The sequence below is a fragment of the Zingiber officinale genome, unplaced genomic scaffold (genome assembly GCF_018446385.1).
Source record: "Zingiber officinale cultivar Zhangliang unplaced genomic scaffold, Zo_v1.1 ctg58, whole genome shotgun sequence".
NCBI classification, from domain to species: domain Eukaryota; kingdom Viridiplantae; phylum Streptophyta; class Magnoliopsida; order Zingiberales; family Zingiberaceae; genus Zingiber; species Zingiber officinale.
Window position 1 is genome coordinate 41,965 of NW_024589957.1, and position 13,730 is coordinate 55,694.

The 13,730-nt window shown below is 32.9% G+C and overlaps 1 protein-coding gene across 1 annotated transcript in view; it reads right to left on the bottom strand.

Annotated features, from left to right (window-relative positions):
* Nucleotides 1–11,773, bottom strand: part of LOC122037505 (E3 ubiquitin-protein ligase UPL6) — a 33,921-nt gene extending 22,148 nt beyond the window's left edge. Inside the window, exons 1-9 of the mRNA XM_042597012.1 lie at nt 11,666–11,773; nt 11,248–11,552; nt 10,068–10,164; nt 9,748–9,891; nt 9,562–9,648; nt 9,376–9,462; nt 9,053–9,193; nt 8,800–8,925; nt 7,487–7,585 (exon numbers count right to left, since the gene is read on the bottom strand). Coding sequence (XP_042452946.1) covers nt 7,487–7,585; nt 8,800–8,925; nt 9,053–9,193; nt 9,376–9,462; nt 9,562–9,648; nt 9,748–9,891; nt 10,068–10,164; nt 11,248–11,552; nt 11,666–11,752 — 1,173 coding nt within the window. The 5' untranslated portion in view covers nt 11,753–11,773. The remainder of the gene's footprint in view (nt 1–7,486; nt 7,586–8,799; nt 8,926–9,052; nt 9,194–9,375; nt 9,463–9,561; nt 9,649–9,747; nt 9,892–10,067; nt 10,165–11,247; nt 11,553–11,665) is intronic.
* Nucleotides 11,774–13,730: the final 1,957 nt, after the last annotated feature.

Here is a 13,730-nt window from a genome sequence, read left to right on the forward strand (position 1 = left end):
CTCCCGTGTCGTCCTTCTCGTTAGCTGCGTATTTCACTCGACCTCCTGTACTCCTAAGTTCCGGTACACTATACACAAGGACATCAAAATATAACAAGACCAAACTTGACTTGGTTGATCACATCAAAACTACCATGGGGTACTTACACTTGACGCATATCAAGAATTTCTCAAACTTCAAGTAATTAAGTGTAATTCGATGAAATTTTTAATCAAATTCTCTTACAAAATAGAAGAAAAAAAATCGATTGAAAAGAAATTGTTGTGGTTAAATTAAACGGATCGGCACACGAATAAACTTGTTGTCGTGTGACCTTGTGTCACATGTTCGAATCACTGAAATAGCCTCTTGCAATCATCCCTACTTGTAGCCTCCTCCTTTCGCCAAATACCAGCATCACAGCTAGCCATGTGTCCGCCTCCTTATTACTGTCGCCCTTGCTTGCTGCAACAACAACCGGTGTTGCTGCCACCAAGCATCCTCAAGCCAACAAGCTTTGTCGCCAATGCCTTCATTTTCCCAAACCACCATCAGCTCGACTCTCGGAAACAATCTCTTGCAAAGTAAGATAAGACTACATATAATAGACCCTTCCCCGGGACCCCACATTAACATCGGGGCCCGACATTGACATGAGTTTTGTGCACCGCCCTTTTTTTACTATCAGTTCGGCTGCACCAAGTTCTTGAACCACCTCTTGGAAGCAGCACACGACATCTACTGCTCATTGTTGCCTAGTATCAACGCTAACCGGTGCTCCTCCCCCACACCTCATTCACCTTAATCAAATTCAGGATGAGACCACTGAAGACCAATACTGATTTGACATTTTGTAATTATCTAAAAAAATTGGTAATCTAGAATTTTAATCCTCAAAAGATTGTCATTATTGTAGCAAATATGAAAAAAACAAAAAAATAAAGGCCAAAAAGTTTCCTCAAATTGCATCTAGGGATCTGCTTGAAGGGTAATTAAGATTTTAGTCTTTGGATCACACCTTTCGGTGCCCCATTAGCGTGGCTCTTTGGGACAAGGTGAAGATTGTAGGTGCAGCGGAGGCCGGCAAGAGGGGGGTGAATTGTTGAAAACAAAAATAAAATATACCCTCCTCGGATTTCAACTCACTAAATAGCAACTATACAAATAAAACAGGAAATTAAAGTAAAACAGAATTTAACCTGGTTACAACCAAGGAGGTTGTTAATCCAGGGCGATGAAAAGCTCCACTAGATCAAAACTACCACGGGATCTAACAAAGACTTGGCTTCACCTACAGCATGAGAGGAGCACCTCCAAGCGAATGCTAGAGGTCTGTCTCCGGAGATACCGTAGCAATGGCCTCTTGATTAGAGCTAGATACTTGGGCATGTCATGCATAGTATTTTTGTTATGGAAAACGCGTAATCGATGTAAATTTGAGGGAGATGTTCTTGATGTTGAGAGAATATTCCGTAAGATTCAGACGCACGTCTATCGCTTTGCGTGCGTATAATATGTAACTTCTCATTTGATATATAAACTATTTACCTTTCTCAAAAAACAAAAAAAGATTTGACTTGAGCTCAATGTTGTAGAACAGATTCTACTACAAAGAGACTTACATCGACTCAACATCATCATTCTCACATTGAAAATAATTGTTCCAATTTGGTGTTTAGTTAATTTTTGTGCGATACCCATTTTCTTCACATTACATATATTTCTCATCATCTTTATTTGTCTATTTTCCTACCTATTTCTTAATTTATTGTGAACTTAGTTATATTCTCATTAATTGTCGAACCTCCAATTGGTTTTGACAAAAAATCGCTCCGACAAAGAGGTAGATACTAGATGTGAGCATGTGGAAGATGAGCTTCAGATTCACAATCTAGAGTGAAAAACCAAGAGATTACGTTGCTGCTAGTGTAATTAGCTAGTAGAGGATACGAGTTTAAATCCTACAAATTCATACATACATCACAAGTAGTTTCACGATCACCTAAATATCATTCACAGTGGAACCATCATTCTGTTCTCGATGAAAAGAACCACTTTTAGCACCCAACCTAGACCTAAATACCTGCTTAATTAAACTTAAAGTCAATTCCGATGTTAGATTACACCCAAAGGATCACCGAGATGGAAAATTACTTTGACTAGTTTGATATAACTGAGATACACCAGCATAGTTTGCAAAATCAAACTTATTTGGTTCGACAAAGAAATAGTAGCAAAAGTATTCAAGATCAGGATGTGGCAAACAGTGAAGAACAAATAATACACTAGGTATAAATGAAACACATTAAATAAAAAGTGTCCTTGACACACTTCAAAAGCTACTAGTGACATATGTGGATCAATCTATAAAACCTAAACACATGCCCCTAGGGCATAGCACGGTGGGCGCATAGCATCTGTGGCGTAATAATTAGGGGTCAATTCTCAGGAACTAGTGACCTAGAGTTTATCCCACCATGCACCTAACGCCTATGTACCTGCATTTACCTCCCTCCATATCCATGGGGCCAGCACTAAGAGGGATGTTAATGTAGAGGATCTATTATAAAGCCCAAACATTAGCATAATTGAATAATAAGAAAATTTGATACCTTATGCATGTGATGTAACAATATAGAAAAATACTAATTCACTACATTATTAACCTTGAGCTTAAAATTTGCTCCGACCTCAATAGGAAAAAATATATAATAAGGCAAAAGAAATTGATTAATTTGTAGCAATCCTAAATTTTAACCGTTGGACTTCTCAACTCTACCTATGATGAACCAGTCATAGTCGGTCCTAAGACTGGATAAAGGAGGGTTGCGTTAGGTTACCTGCTAGCATTAAAACTATGACAAATATTTAATGAACTGATCCAATAAACTATTGTGTTAATGCTAAGTTGTTCTCCGAAAGGAACGCGTTGCAGGGTCCGACTATAACGTCTCGGCAAGAACCGCTACATCTCCAGAACTAGGGTGTAATGCTAAATATGCAAGAATTCGCATTGCAAGGTCCGACTGTAACGTATCAGCGGCAAGGACCGCTATATCTCAAGGAGAACTTGGGTATAGTGTTAAATAGACAAGAGTTCTCACACCATAAGTTGGATAAGAACAAATATGATAGGAAAACTAATAATCTAAGATTTGAAACATGAAACATAAGAACTCTCACTAGTAAATTAATGGCAGTAGTAGATACGATGATTAGGAGAATAATTAGTATTTTGTGTGTACAAGAGACAAAATGAGTAGACGAGAAGACAAAGATGATAGAGAACTCGGGTTTTAAGTTATAGTTAGAAAAAGTAAAGCAAGAAATGAAGTGAGTATTGTTGTAGATAGTTCGTTAAAGGATGAAGTTGTAGGAGTAGTTAGAAAAGGGAATAGAATTATAGCTCTTAAGATAATAATGGTGAAAGAAACTATGAACATAAATAGTGTATATGCACCGCAAGTAGGATTAAATGAAGCTACCAAATCAAGGTTTTGAGATGACTTAGATGAAATATTATAAAACATTCCGTCAAATGAAATGATTTTAATAGGAGGTGATCAAAATGGGCATGTCAAAGTGAAAAATAAGGAATATGAGATGGTTCATGGGTTATGCGCTTGGAATGAGAAATGAGGAAGGAAAAACTACATTAGATTTTGCAATAGCATATGACCTCAAATTAACTAATATGTTTTTTAAGAAATGAGAATAACACTTAATCACATTCAAAAGTGAGAATAATAAATCGCAAATTGACTTTCTTATAGTTAGGAAGAAGGATAGAAAGATTTGTAAAGATTGTAAGGTCATCCTAGAGAAAGCTTAACTACCCAACATAGGTTAGTAGTAGGAGTGTAAATGAACTAAGCCGCTCGTAAACTATTCGAAGCTCGATTCGATAAAAGCTCGTTTGAGCTCGTTTAATAAGGCTCGTTAAGATAAACAAATCAAGCTCAAGTTTCACCATACTCGGCTTGTTAGCTCGTGAAAATGTTTGTTAGTAAGCTCACGAATCAACTTTTAATTGAAAAATAATAATTTTGATATTGAATTTATAATTTTTACACTCTACTTATGAAAAAATAGACAAAAATATTAAATTTATTTATTATAATAAAATTATAAATTTTAATAAGAATATTATAATTTTCCCTAAATATATAATTTAGTTTTTAATGAATATTTAAATTTATAATTTATAGTTATTAAGCTCGTTTAGGCTCGATAAAAGTTTGAATAAGCTCGCGATCTATAAATATATTCGTTAAATAAAGCTCGAGTTCGACTCGATTATAAACGAGTAAAACTCAAACATTCAAGAGTTCGGCTCTGTTCAGCCCGATTACACCCCTAGTTAGTAGTGTTGGATATACGCCTCAAACATATTGTCGATAGAAAGAAAATATATACGACTCTTAAAATTAAGTAGTGGACATTAAAGGATGGAAAGCAAAATATATTTAATGAAAAGGTATAAGTACAAGTATTAGGTGAAATATACGATGACTCTAATACGACATGGGATAAGATGATATCAAAGTTGAAAATAGTAACTAAGAGTGTACTCGGTGAGTTAAAAGGATATGCACCACTAAGTAAGAAATTTTGATGATGGAATGAGAAAATATATGAGAAAGTGAAGGTAAAACAAATAGCTTATAAGGCATTACATATTTGTAAGAACGAGGAAAACTTAAAAAAATATACAATAACCAAGAAAGAAGCTAAAAGAATAGTGAATAAAGTAAAAAATAAAACTTTTAAGCGATTATATCAAAAATTTGATACAAAAGAAGGAGAAAGAAACATTTATAGAATAGCTAAAGTGAGAGAAAGTAAAGCAAGAGATCTATCAAAATAAAATATATTAAAGATAAATGTAATAAGGTACTAGTAAACGATGGAGAAATAAAAAAGCAGTGGAAGAAGTATTTTCATCAACTTTTTAATGAAGGTTTAGGTGACCAACTTAACTTAGGTAACTTAAGTGAGTTAAACGAGCATAGAAATTTAAATTTTTATCGTAGAATTCAAATTTAAATAGGGTACATAATGGAAAAGTCGTTGGACCAGATGATATTCCGATAGAAGTATGGAAGTGCTTAGGAAAATAAGGTATTAAATGACTTACAAAATTATTTAACATAATATTAAAAACAAAAAAAAATCTAATCAACGTAGGATAAGTACTCTAATTCCCTTATATAAGAACAAGGGAGACGTAAAAAATTGTGCAAACTATAGGGGCATTAAACTAATGAGTCGTACTATGAAACTTTTGGAAAAAGTAATACAAAAAAGATTAAGGAAGGAGACCTCAGTGACCGAAAATCAATTTGAGTTCATACCTATAAGGTTGACAATAGAAACTATACATCTTCTTAGGCAATTAATTAAAAAATATCGGAAGCAAAATCAAGATCTACATATGGTATTCATTGACTTAGAAAAAACTTATGATAAATTCCAAGAGAAATTATATAGAAAATTCTAGAAAAGAAAGGTGCTAGCGTAATATATATTGAACTAATTAAGGATATGTAGAGAATGTAACAACCAGAGTAAAGACTTCAGGCGGAGTAACTGAAGTATTTCTAATAAAGATAGGATTACATCAAGTATCAGTTCTAAGCCCCTATCTTTTTACACTAATTATAGGCAAACTCACTGCACACATTCAAAACATAATATCATGGTACATGTTGTTTGCAAATGATATTGTTTTAGTAAATGAGACACGTGAAAAAGTAAATGCTAAACTAGAATCTTGGCAGGAAACACTTGATGGAAACGATTTTAGGATTAGTAGAATAAAAACAAAATATATAGAATTTAAGTTTAGCAATATTAGATGTAATGCGACAATTGTTAAGAAAGGAGATAACGAGTTGCCAAGAATCGAGAGTTTTAAATATTTAGGATCATTTTTATAAAATGATGGAGGGATTGAGAGAGATGTCTTACATAGAATACAAGCAGGATGGTTGAAATGGAGAAAAGTATCGAATGTTTCATGTGATTGTAAAGCACCCTGAAACTTGAAGGAAAATTCTAGAAAACTAACCTGATATGTTAGGAGCTGAATGTTGGACTATGACTCGAGCACGAGTAGAAGATGAGAGTTGCAGAGATGAGGATGTTAAGATCGATGTGTAGACATACGAGAATTGACAAAATAAGAAATGAGAGCATAGAGAGAAAGTTGAAGTTGCATCTACTGAGGGAAAACTTCAATAGACACGTTTATGATAGTACAGACATGTACTTAGATACCAATAAATGTTCCAGTTCGGCGACGTGAAACTATGACAAACATGCATCTCAAACAAGGAAGAAGACGACCAAAAAAGACTTGGTTTGGAACAATAAAACAAGATAAAATTTATTTAAGTATAGATGATAATATAATAGGAGATGGAACTCAATGGCGTAAAAGGATCCATATAGCTAACCCCACTAGTGGAATAAGACTTGGTTGTTGTTGTTGTGTACTTCTCAACTCATAGCACTTCCACTTACAAGGCACCACAACAATCGAGTAAACCTACTTGTTCGACTCACCATGTATGATCAATTTTGAAAATATCCAACTTTAGTGCTTCTCATAACCCCAGATTCTTTATTATCATTGAATTTATTTAATTTTAATTTATTTAAAGTAAATTTATTAATTTAACTAATTTTATTGAAATTATTTAAATTAAATTATAGATCTTAAATCAATTTAATTTAATTATACTAAATCAAAATAAATTAAATCATAGGCATTAAATTTTTAAAGTAAATTACTTCAAATCAGCTTTTAAATTAACTGATATACCTCTAATATAATTTAACTAAAGTATATTTAGTTAAATTGATTAAATATATTAAATCAGAAATTAAATTAGATTTTTAAATTGATTAAATCTAATAGATTAACTTCATTAAATTAAATTACATTCAAATTTGACTAATCTAACTATAATTAATCAACTAAAGTTATTGAGTAAATCAGAATTCAAATTAAAAAATTTTAATTCTTTCCATATATTTTACACATTACAGTTTTCCAATATAATCATAACCAGATTTTTGGCATCCCAATACTATAATTAGATTAATTTAAACCACATTTTTCATCTATTGTTATCAACCAAAGTTATTGAGTAAATCAGAATTCAAATTAAAAAATTTTAATTCTTTCCATATATTTTACACATTACAGTTTTCCAATATAATCATAACCAGATTTTCGGCATCCCAATACTGAAGTTGATACCAATACTACAAACATGCTAGGAACAACAAAATGATACTTGCTTCCGTGAGGCATCATCTCATCCAATATGACTAAGTGGTTATGCTGAGAAAACGTCGTAAAAAAGAAACTAAAGCTTCTGTATATAATCAAAAATATTGTAACTATACAATTCAATCAAAAATTTTAAAAATTATCCCAAAAATTGAAATTATTCAACACGAGGCAAAAAAAAATGCATAAAAGCACTGCAAGAGTACCTTTCCCAGAAGAGATCCAAGAAAATGAAAAAATTGAAGATGTTGCTCATGAACTAATGCGGATCCAGGATTTGGATACAAAAGGTGGCCAGGTGTTTCCTAAAATAAAGACAAAAATAACACATACTTGGGAATGACATCAAAATGAAATAAACAAAACAAAAATTGTTCACTTGAACAGTTAAGGCATCCGAGGTGATAAAACAATCATGACCACCAAGACAAATTCGATAGGAAATAATTCACTATAGTATTTATAACAATTATTTTATCAACTAATTACTTTGATACTCAAATGGATCTGATTGTATAATAGGGATTCATTTCCAATTTCTTTTAATATTACAATATTAACCACTGTTATGCTAATACCATTGTATAGTCTGTATAATTGAAAACTTATAATAGTGTAGTTAACTCAAATTATTATAGGGAAACCGAGAAAGTTCATTAAGGCATGCCCCTCTGAATCATCAGGGCTGCATCTTTGGTTATAAATCAACCAAGCATCCATTTTTACAACTTTTTGTAAAAGAAAATTTATGTGGTTATACAAAAATTGTGTGGAGAGCTCAACTCAACTAAAAATCAAACAATTTTTTTATGTAAGCTAGTCGGAATTCCAAAAGTATCAACAACAATATTCCATCAGTTGGGCATTGCGAGAGGTGAATAATGATATGTGATTCAATTGGAGCCAATACCTCAAGATTAAGTTTTGATCAGAAGTCAAATTTTAAAAGATAAATATTCCTTACAAAAGTAGTGCATTTGAGGATGATTTAGACTCTCAAAACAATTTGTAAAAAATCATTTTTATATTTTGGATCAAGAATGAAATAAATATCACTTCTGCATCTAAGAAACACTTGTTTGATCTGGGGAAGATCTAGACCAATCTAGACAGTTTTTGCCAAATTGTTCAATTCTACTTGAAAAATTAACTAAAGAGGTGCAAGCCTTGGTGCTCTAGACAAAAGTATTCCCCTATGGCTTTTGCAATATAGGGATATTTTCACGCCCTTCACCTATTCTAATTACTATCATTAAACAAATTCTTCTCATTATTCTTCATATGATTATTTTGCATCTTAAAATTCTTCTTTTCAGCCTAATTATCACATTCTTGCACTTCTATAGGTACAGCATATGAAAGCCATCATGCCACAATTATTGCACAATAATTGTGACTAGTGAGAATATATGTCCAAATAAAAGAATCGTCAATAAGATTGCAAAAATTGATTTGCACAATTTAACATCAAAAGCAACCCAAGATTTTCAAGCAAGTGCTGTAAAATATGGTTACAAACCTTGAACAGTCCATATTGAACATCAAAAGAAGCCTGAATTATGTTCTCCATAAAATCTTTAAAAATCCCACCACCATCAATCCCAGCTTCTTCAACCCCAAATTCATTGACAAATGATATTCGAATCTGCTTGCATGGACAAATTAGCTGAATAAGAATCTCAACAAGAGACATAATACTTGCTCTACCAATGTAAAGTGCCATTATATCTCATCTAGCAAACAGAAAGTATGTAAACAAAATAATAACATACTGGTCCTCGAAGATCATCCTCTGAAATTGTACTTAGCTGATTGAAAGCATCTTCAAGTATTCGATTTCTTCTTATTTTGAACCTCAGTCTAGTTAAAGCAGGATGACCTCCACTTCTTTGTCTAGAAGCCACTAACTCTGACTGAAGCAAAGCAAATCCATTTGAAAAATCAAAATTAATTCATGGCATACTATCAAGTTAATCAGTTTGGTATCTAATTTATTTGAGCAAATTCAGATAAAAAAAAATCATGCAAATCAGTTGGCAACTCTTGAATTTAACTAGTAAAATAATGTTTGAGATTGTGAAGTTCAAAGACATACAGTGAAAATTTTGACTCTGATTGTAAATGGCACCAGAAATGGAGCTTGTTTTAGTATTTCAGATGCTCGAGTATTTTCAAGTAAGGCCTGGTCAATAAAAACTTTATTAGGGAGAAGATTTCTATATGGAAAGAAAACATGGGAATAACAGGGATATGGACAAAAGGAGAAACGGGTTATGTTCACTTGAGAAACAAAGGTTTCACTCCTTGCTTCTTGGAGATGGAAATCATCAGCTGACATGAACTGCCTTCTATTATTCCAGTCCTGCAACTGCATTGAGTTTTTTTCAAAAAAAAATAATTAGAAAAAAAAAAGACAAAGTAACCTATAGAACAGATCTTCTCTAATACCAAGAAAAATGCAAAAAACCTGGCTTAGAAGCTCAGACATTGCAACCCTAGCTTTAACTTTAATGAGTTCCACAGAAAGTATCCTATCATCCAAAAGATTTTTCGGCAACTTCTGAGAGGAGGGTACATGGCCATGTATGGACCACAGGAGCTGCCATAAGGCCTGTTGAAAGAAACCATGAGAACATTATTGACGATGAAGTATCTGGTCTGACAGGGATTAAGAGCTACATTCTAGTAAGCCTAACATAGTTTAGAGACCAAATGATGTGCATCAAGTTTTCAATTAAAAATAGCTTGAAACAAGAATATTCAGTTAGACTAACGCAATAAAAATACCTGCTTCAAAACAATAACCAAGGATGGAATGTCTCTTATTTTAACTGGTTTCTCTTGCTCATAAAATTCTTCAGTATCCACAAACTTTAGCATGTGCCTAAAAGAATGCAGGATATTAGATATTTATCATATCCAAAGATTTACTTCTGATGAATAATTGCATTAATTCTATAACATTGAATAACTTTTACATATACCTATATAATAGAAAGGCTACTTTTAGATCAGATTTTAGTTGAAGCAAAGTTTTACATTGTCGATGATTGAGAGATAATTGTGTTCTCTCACAATCCACAGAAACATCTCTCAACCAATAGTGAGCAGTAGAGAGATATAAGTGAGGCATAAGATCTAGTGAATGATGGCAAGGGTGAACTAATGATCCTCAAGCTCATGATAAATCTTGGGATATGCCAATATTAAGCAATTTATGTGGTGACAAAACTTCACTCCTTCCCATGGAATTACACTAGGATCAGCAAGAGCTGGATCAGTCGTGTGTTCAAAGCCATCCTAATTTGACCAAATACTAACATCATTCTATCCATTTTCAATCTCAATTAAGTCAAATTTCAATTGATTCCATTAATTTTTCTAATGAAGTCTAACTAATTTCTAGTAAATTTATTCACATCTCTAGTTTCTTATGAAGTTCTCAATCTTCGTGAGATGTCAATTCTTGGAAATAATTGGATACGCCTTTGATGATCCAATTTAATTCGGGTAATTTGTATAGGTATTGGTCAATTTTGCCCAGTATGAGCTTGCCAAAGAGACTCAAGGAATCAACTGACCATGCATAACAGAGGAGATGCAACAGAGCAAAAGATAGATCTTGTGCCTCAAGTGGCAACTTCACACACAAGGGAGATGCAAAACAGCAAAAGATAGATCTTGTGCCTCAAGTGGTAATTTCATAGGATTAGGTGCCTCGATCAATATTTCAAAAAAGCAAAGAGAAATTTAAAGGTACAATATTGCACTTTTGTTAAATGGTCAGAAATTTCTTAAGAGGCTTTACAGTAATCTGATCTCATAAAAACCCAAGGCAAAGCAGACTAGACAGGATTAGAGCTTATACACAGCCTTGTAAATTTATTCAGTTATAAGGTCATCATGAGAAAATATTAACATGTGGTAATAAAATCTATTTTACCACCAAAAAAATCAATAGTCTTACTTGTACAAAGGACAGAAAACTGCCAGTGGCAACAGCCAACCTGGATTATCACCAGGTATATTATTTGTGAACTTAGAATACAGTGGCCATCTTTGATTCTCATTGCATCTCTTTATGTAACTCCAAAGTGCAGGAAGAAGATCAGTTCTGTAACCTAGCAGGGTCATGATGAGTTCATGAGATAGCGTACAGAATGTAACATGAAGGAAAGTGCAAACAGCACTTATTGCTTCCACTTCCTCATTAGAAGGCCAAGTCTTATCAGAATATCCAGTTTGCAAAGAATCTTTGAACAAAGCATTGACCTGTTAAACGTGTTGGGTTTCAATTGTAGAAAGAAATAACTTGCCAGCTTCCAATGATAAATGAACCTCAAAGAGGTCCTTTAACTAGAACATAATTGAAGCTAGATCCATACCAAATGCTGAAGAAGACGTGAATCAATTGAACTGGATATCTGTCTTAGTAAATCAGGACTTACAACTTCTTTATGTTCATCATTCATAGTCAATTCCTCATCAAGTGGTCCTGAACATTCATAGCAAAGACATCAATAGCAAGCAAGAGGAAAACAACAGGATCCCACTAAAGCTTTAGCAAAATTACTATCTTTGGAAACATAATTTAAATTTTTAGCAAGCTATATGAATAGATAACATGTAATAAAAAACAAAAAGGTCAAATTCAGTAGCTCTAAAAAATATAAATATTTAGTACCGACACATAAGCTGAAGTAAAATTATGAATAATTCCTTGTAGTATTGCCATTCCTGACTTTCTTTTCTGACCAAAGATTTGATTTATTAGTTTCTACCCAGGATTTAAAATTCATGCCTTGCAGTACGAATTTACCATTTTGTCTGGGAAATGATATTCATGGTTAAACTTCTATCGTGCGTGGGACACAGGTCGATCCCCGGACTAATCCAGCTTGAAATATATCAATTTTCTGCTTTTATGGACGTAGGCATGTTCCTCGTCGAAAATTTATAATATACTTCCTTTGAGATAGAGAAATTCCTTTGACATGATAAGCAGCCTCAATACAATAAAAAAAAAAGGACAGTGCTAAATGGCTAGAATCTAACCCACTAGAATGGACTTTTCCTTAATTTTTTAGGATCATTATTAAGGGTGTCCAAGTAATATCATATTTTATGAGTCAATTATATCCTTTCCCATCTATTTTCATATTTAGTTTTTTTTAAATTATCTCTTTCTATATTAATGATTAATTGCATCTTTAAGATGACATGCATTGATTAAACACTTTAGATTCATTTTCTAGCTTGCTAGATTCTAGCCATTGAGATTTACCCTAAAAAAAAAAAAAATAGAATGCTTTTTGAAGATGTTTAAAAATATAGTGCTATGTCAAATAAAAACTAAATGATCTTCTTTGTTACACTATAAATATTAGTAATTTTAGCAAAAATTTCAAATCACAATAAGGGCTTTGTTGGGGCCAAATATCGCTTTCTTAAGCTTTGAACAATTCAGTTTCCAGAGAAACAAAGAAGTTACTCAATATAATATATAAATCTTAATTTTGTAATTATATTCCTGATTACATAGCTTTTTTTGGGTTTCTAATGCATAATTGCTATTGAACCAAACCAACATATGGATTAACTAAGGTCTAGGTTGTGCTGATTTGAGTTTTATTGTCTACAACTCAACTCAATGAAAAACAAAAAAATAATATTGAGTGAAGATGATCAAATACAAGGGATCCTAAACCCTTTTATAGGCCAACAATAAGACCAACTGTTAATAAAAAATACAACTAGACTATCCCCAGAAGCTACAACAACCTCCATAATAAATCTTTTAAAATTTTAAAAACAGAATGAAAACCCTAGCTATGTCATTCTCCCAAACCAAATCATTATGCGATTTTCTAAACCGAACTGAAGAACCTCATTTCTCTCTTCTCTCAAGCTTTGCCAATGAACCAGGAAAAAAGAATTCCCTCCTGACTGTGGCTGCCACACTCATGTCAAATGATGACCAAGTGGCCACAATTTCATGGCCATTCACTGTTGCAATTCTGTGGCCACAAGCTCACAGGCCAAGCGGCCTTGAATACTCAAGATATGGTTGCAAAATTGCAGCCAGGGTAAGGAGTATTTTTTCTTTCAATGGTTCGTCAATGAAGCCTAAGAGAGGAGAAAAGAGAGATTCTCCGGTTTGGTTTTGGTAAAAACAATTGATTAATGACTTGGTAAGAAGAGGAATTTAGTTATAAATTAAATAGATGGAATTGATGATTTCCTATTCTTCAAAAAAAATTAATGGGGTATTACAAAGAAAATCCCTCAAAAATTATAGTTTTCCTTTTTTCCACTCAATTTCATCAAAGCAAACACAACATTTATATTCATGTTCAGGATCATGCTTGAGATGTAAAGTGAGAGCTTTATGCAACATTTTGATGCCATATGATTCCTCTATAACAATTACAGTACTATACATTTTAGTTG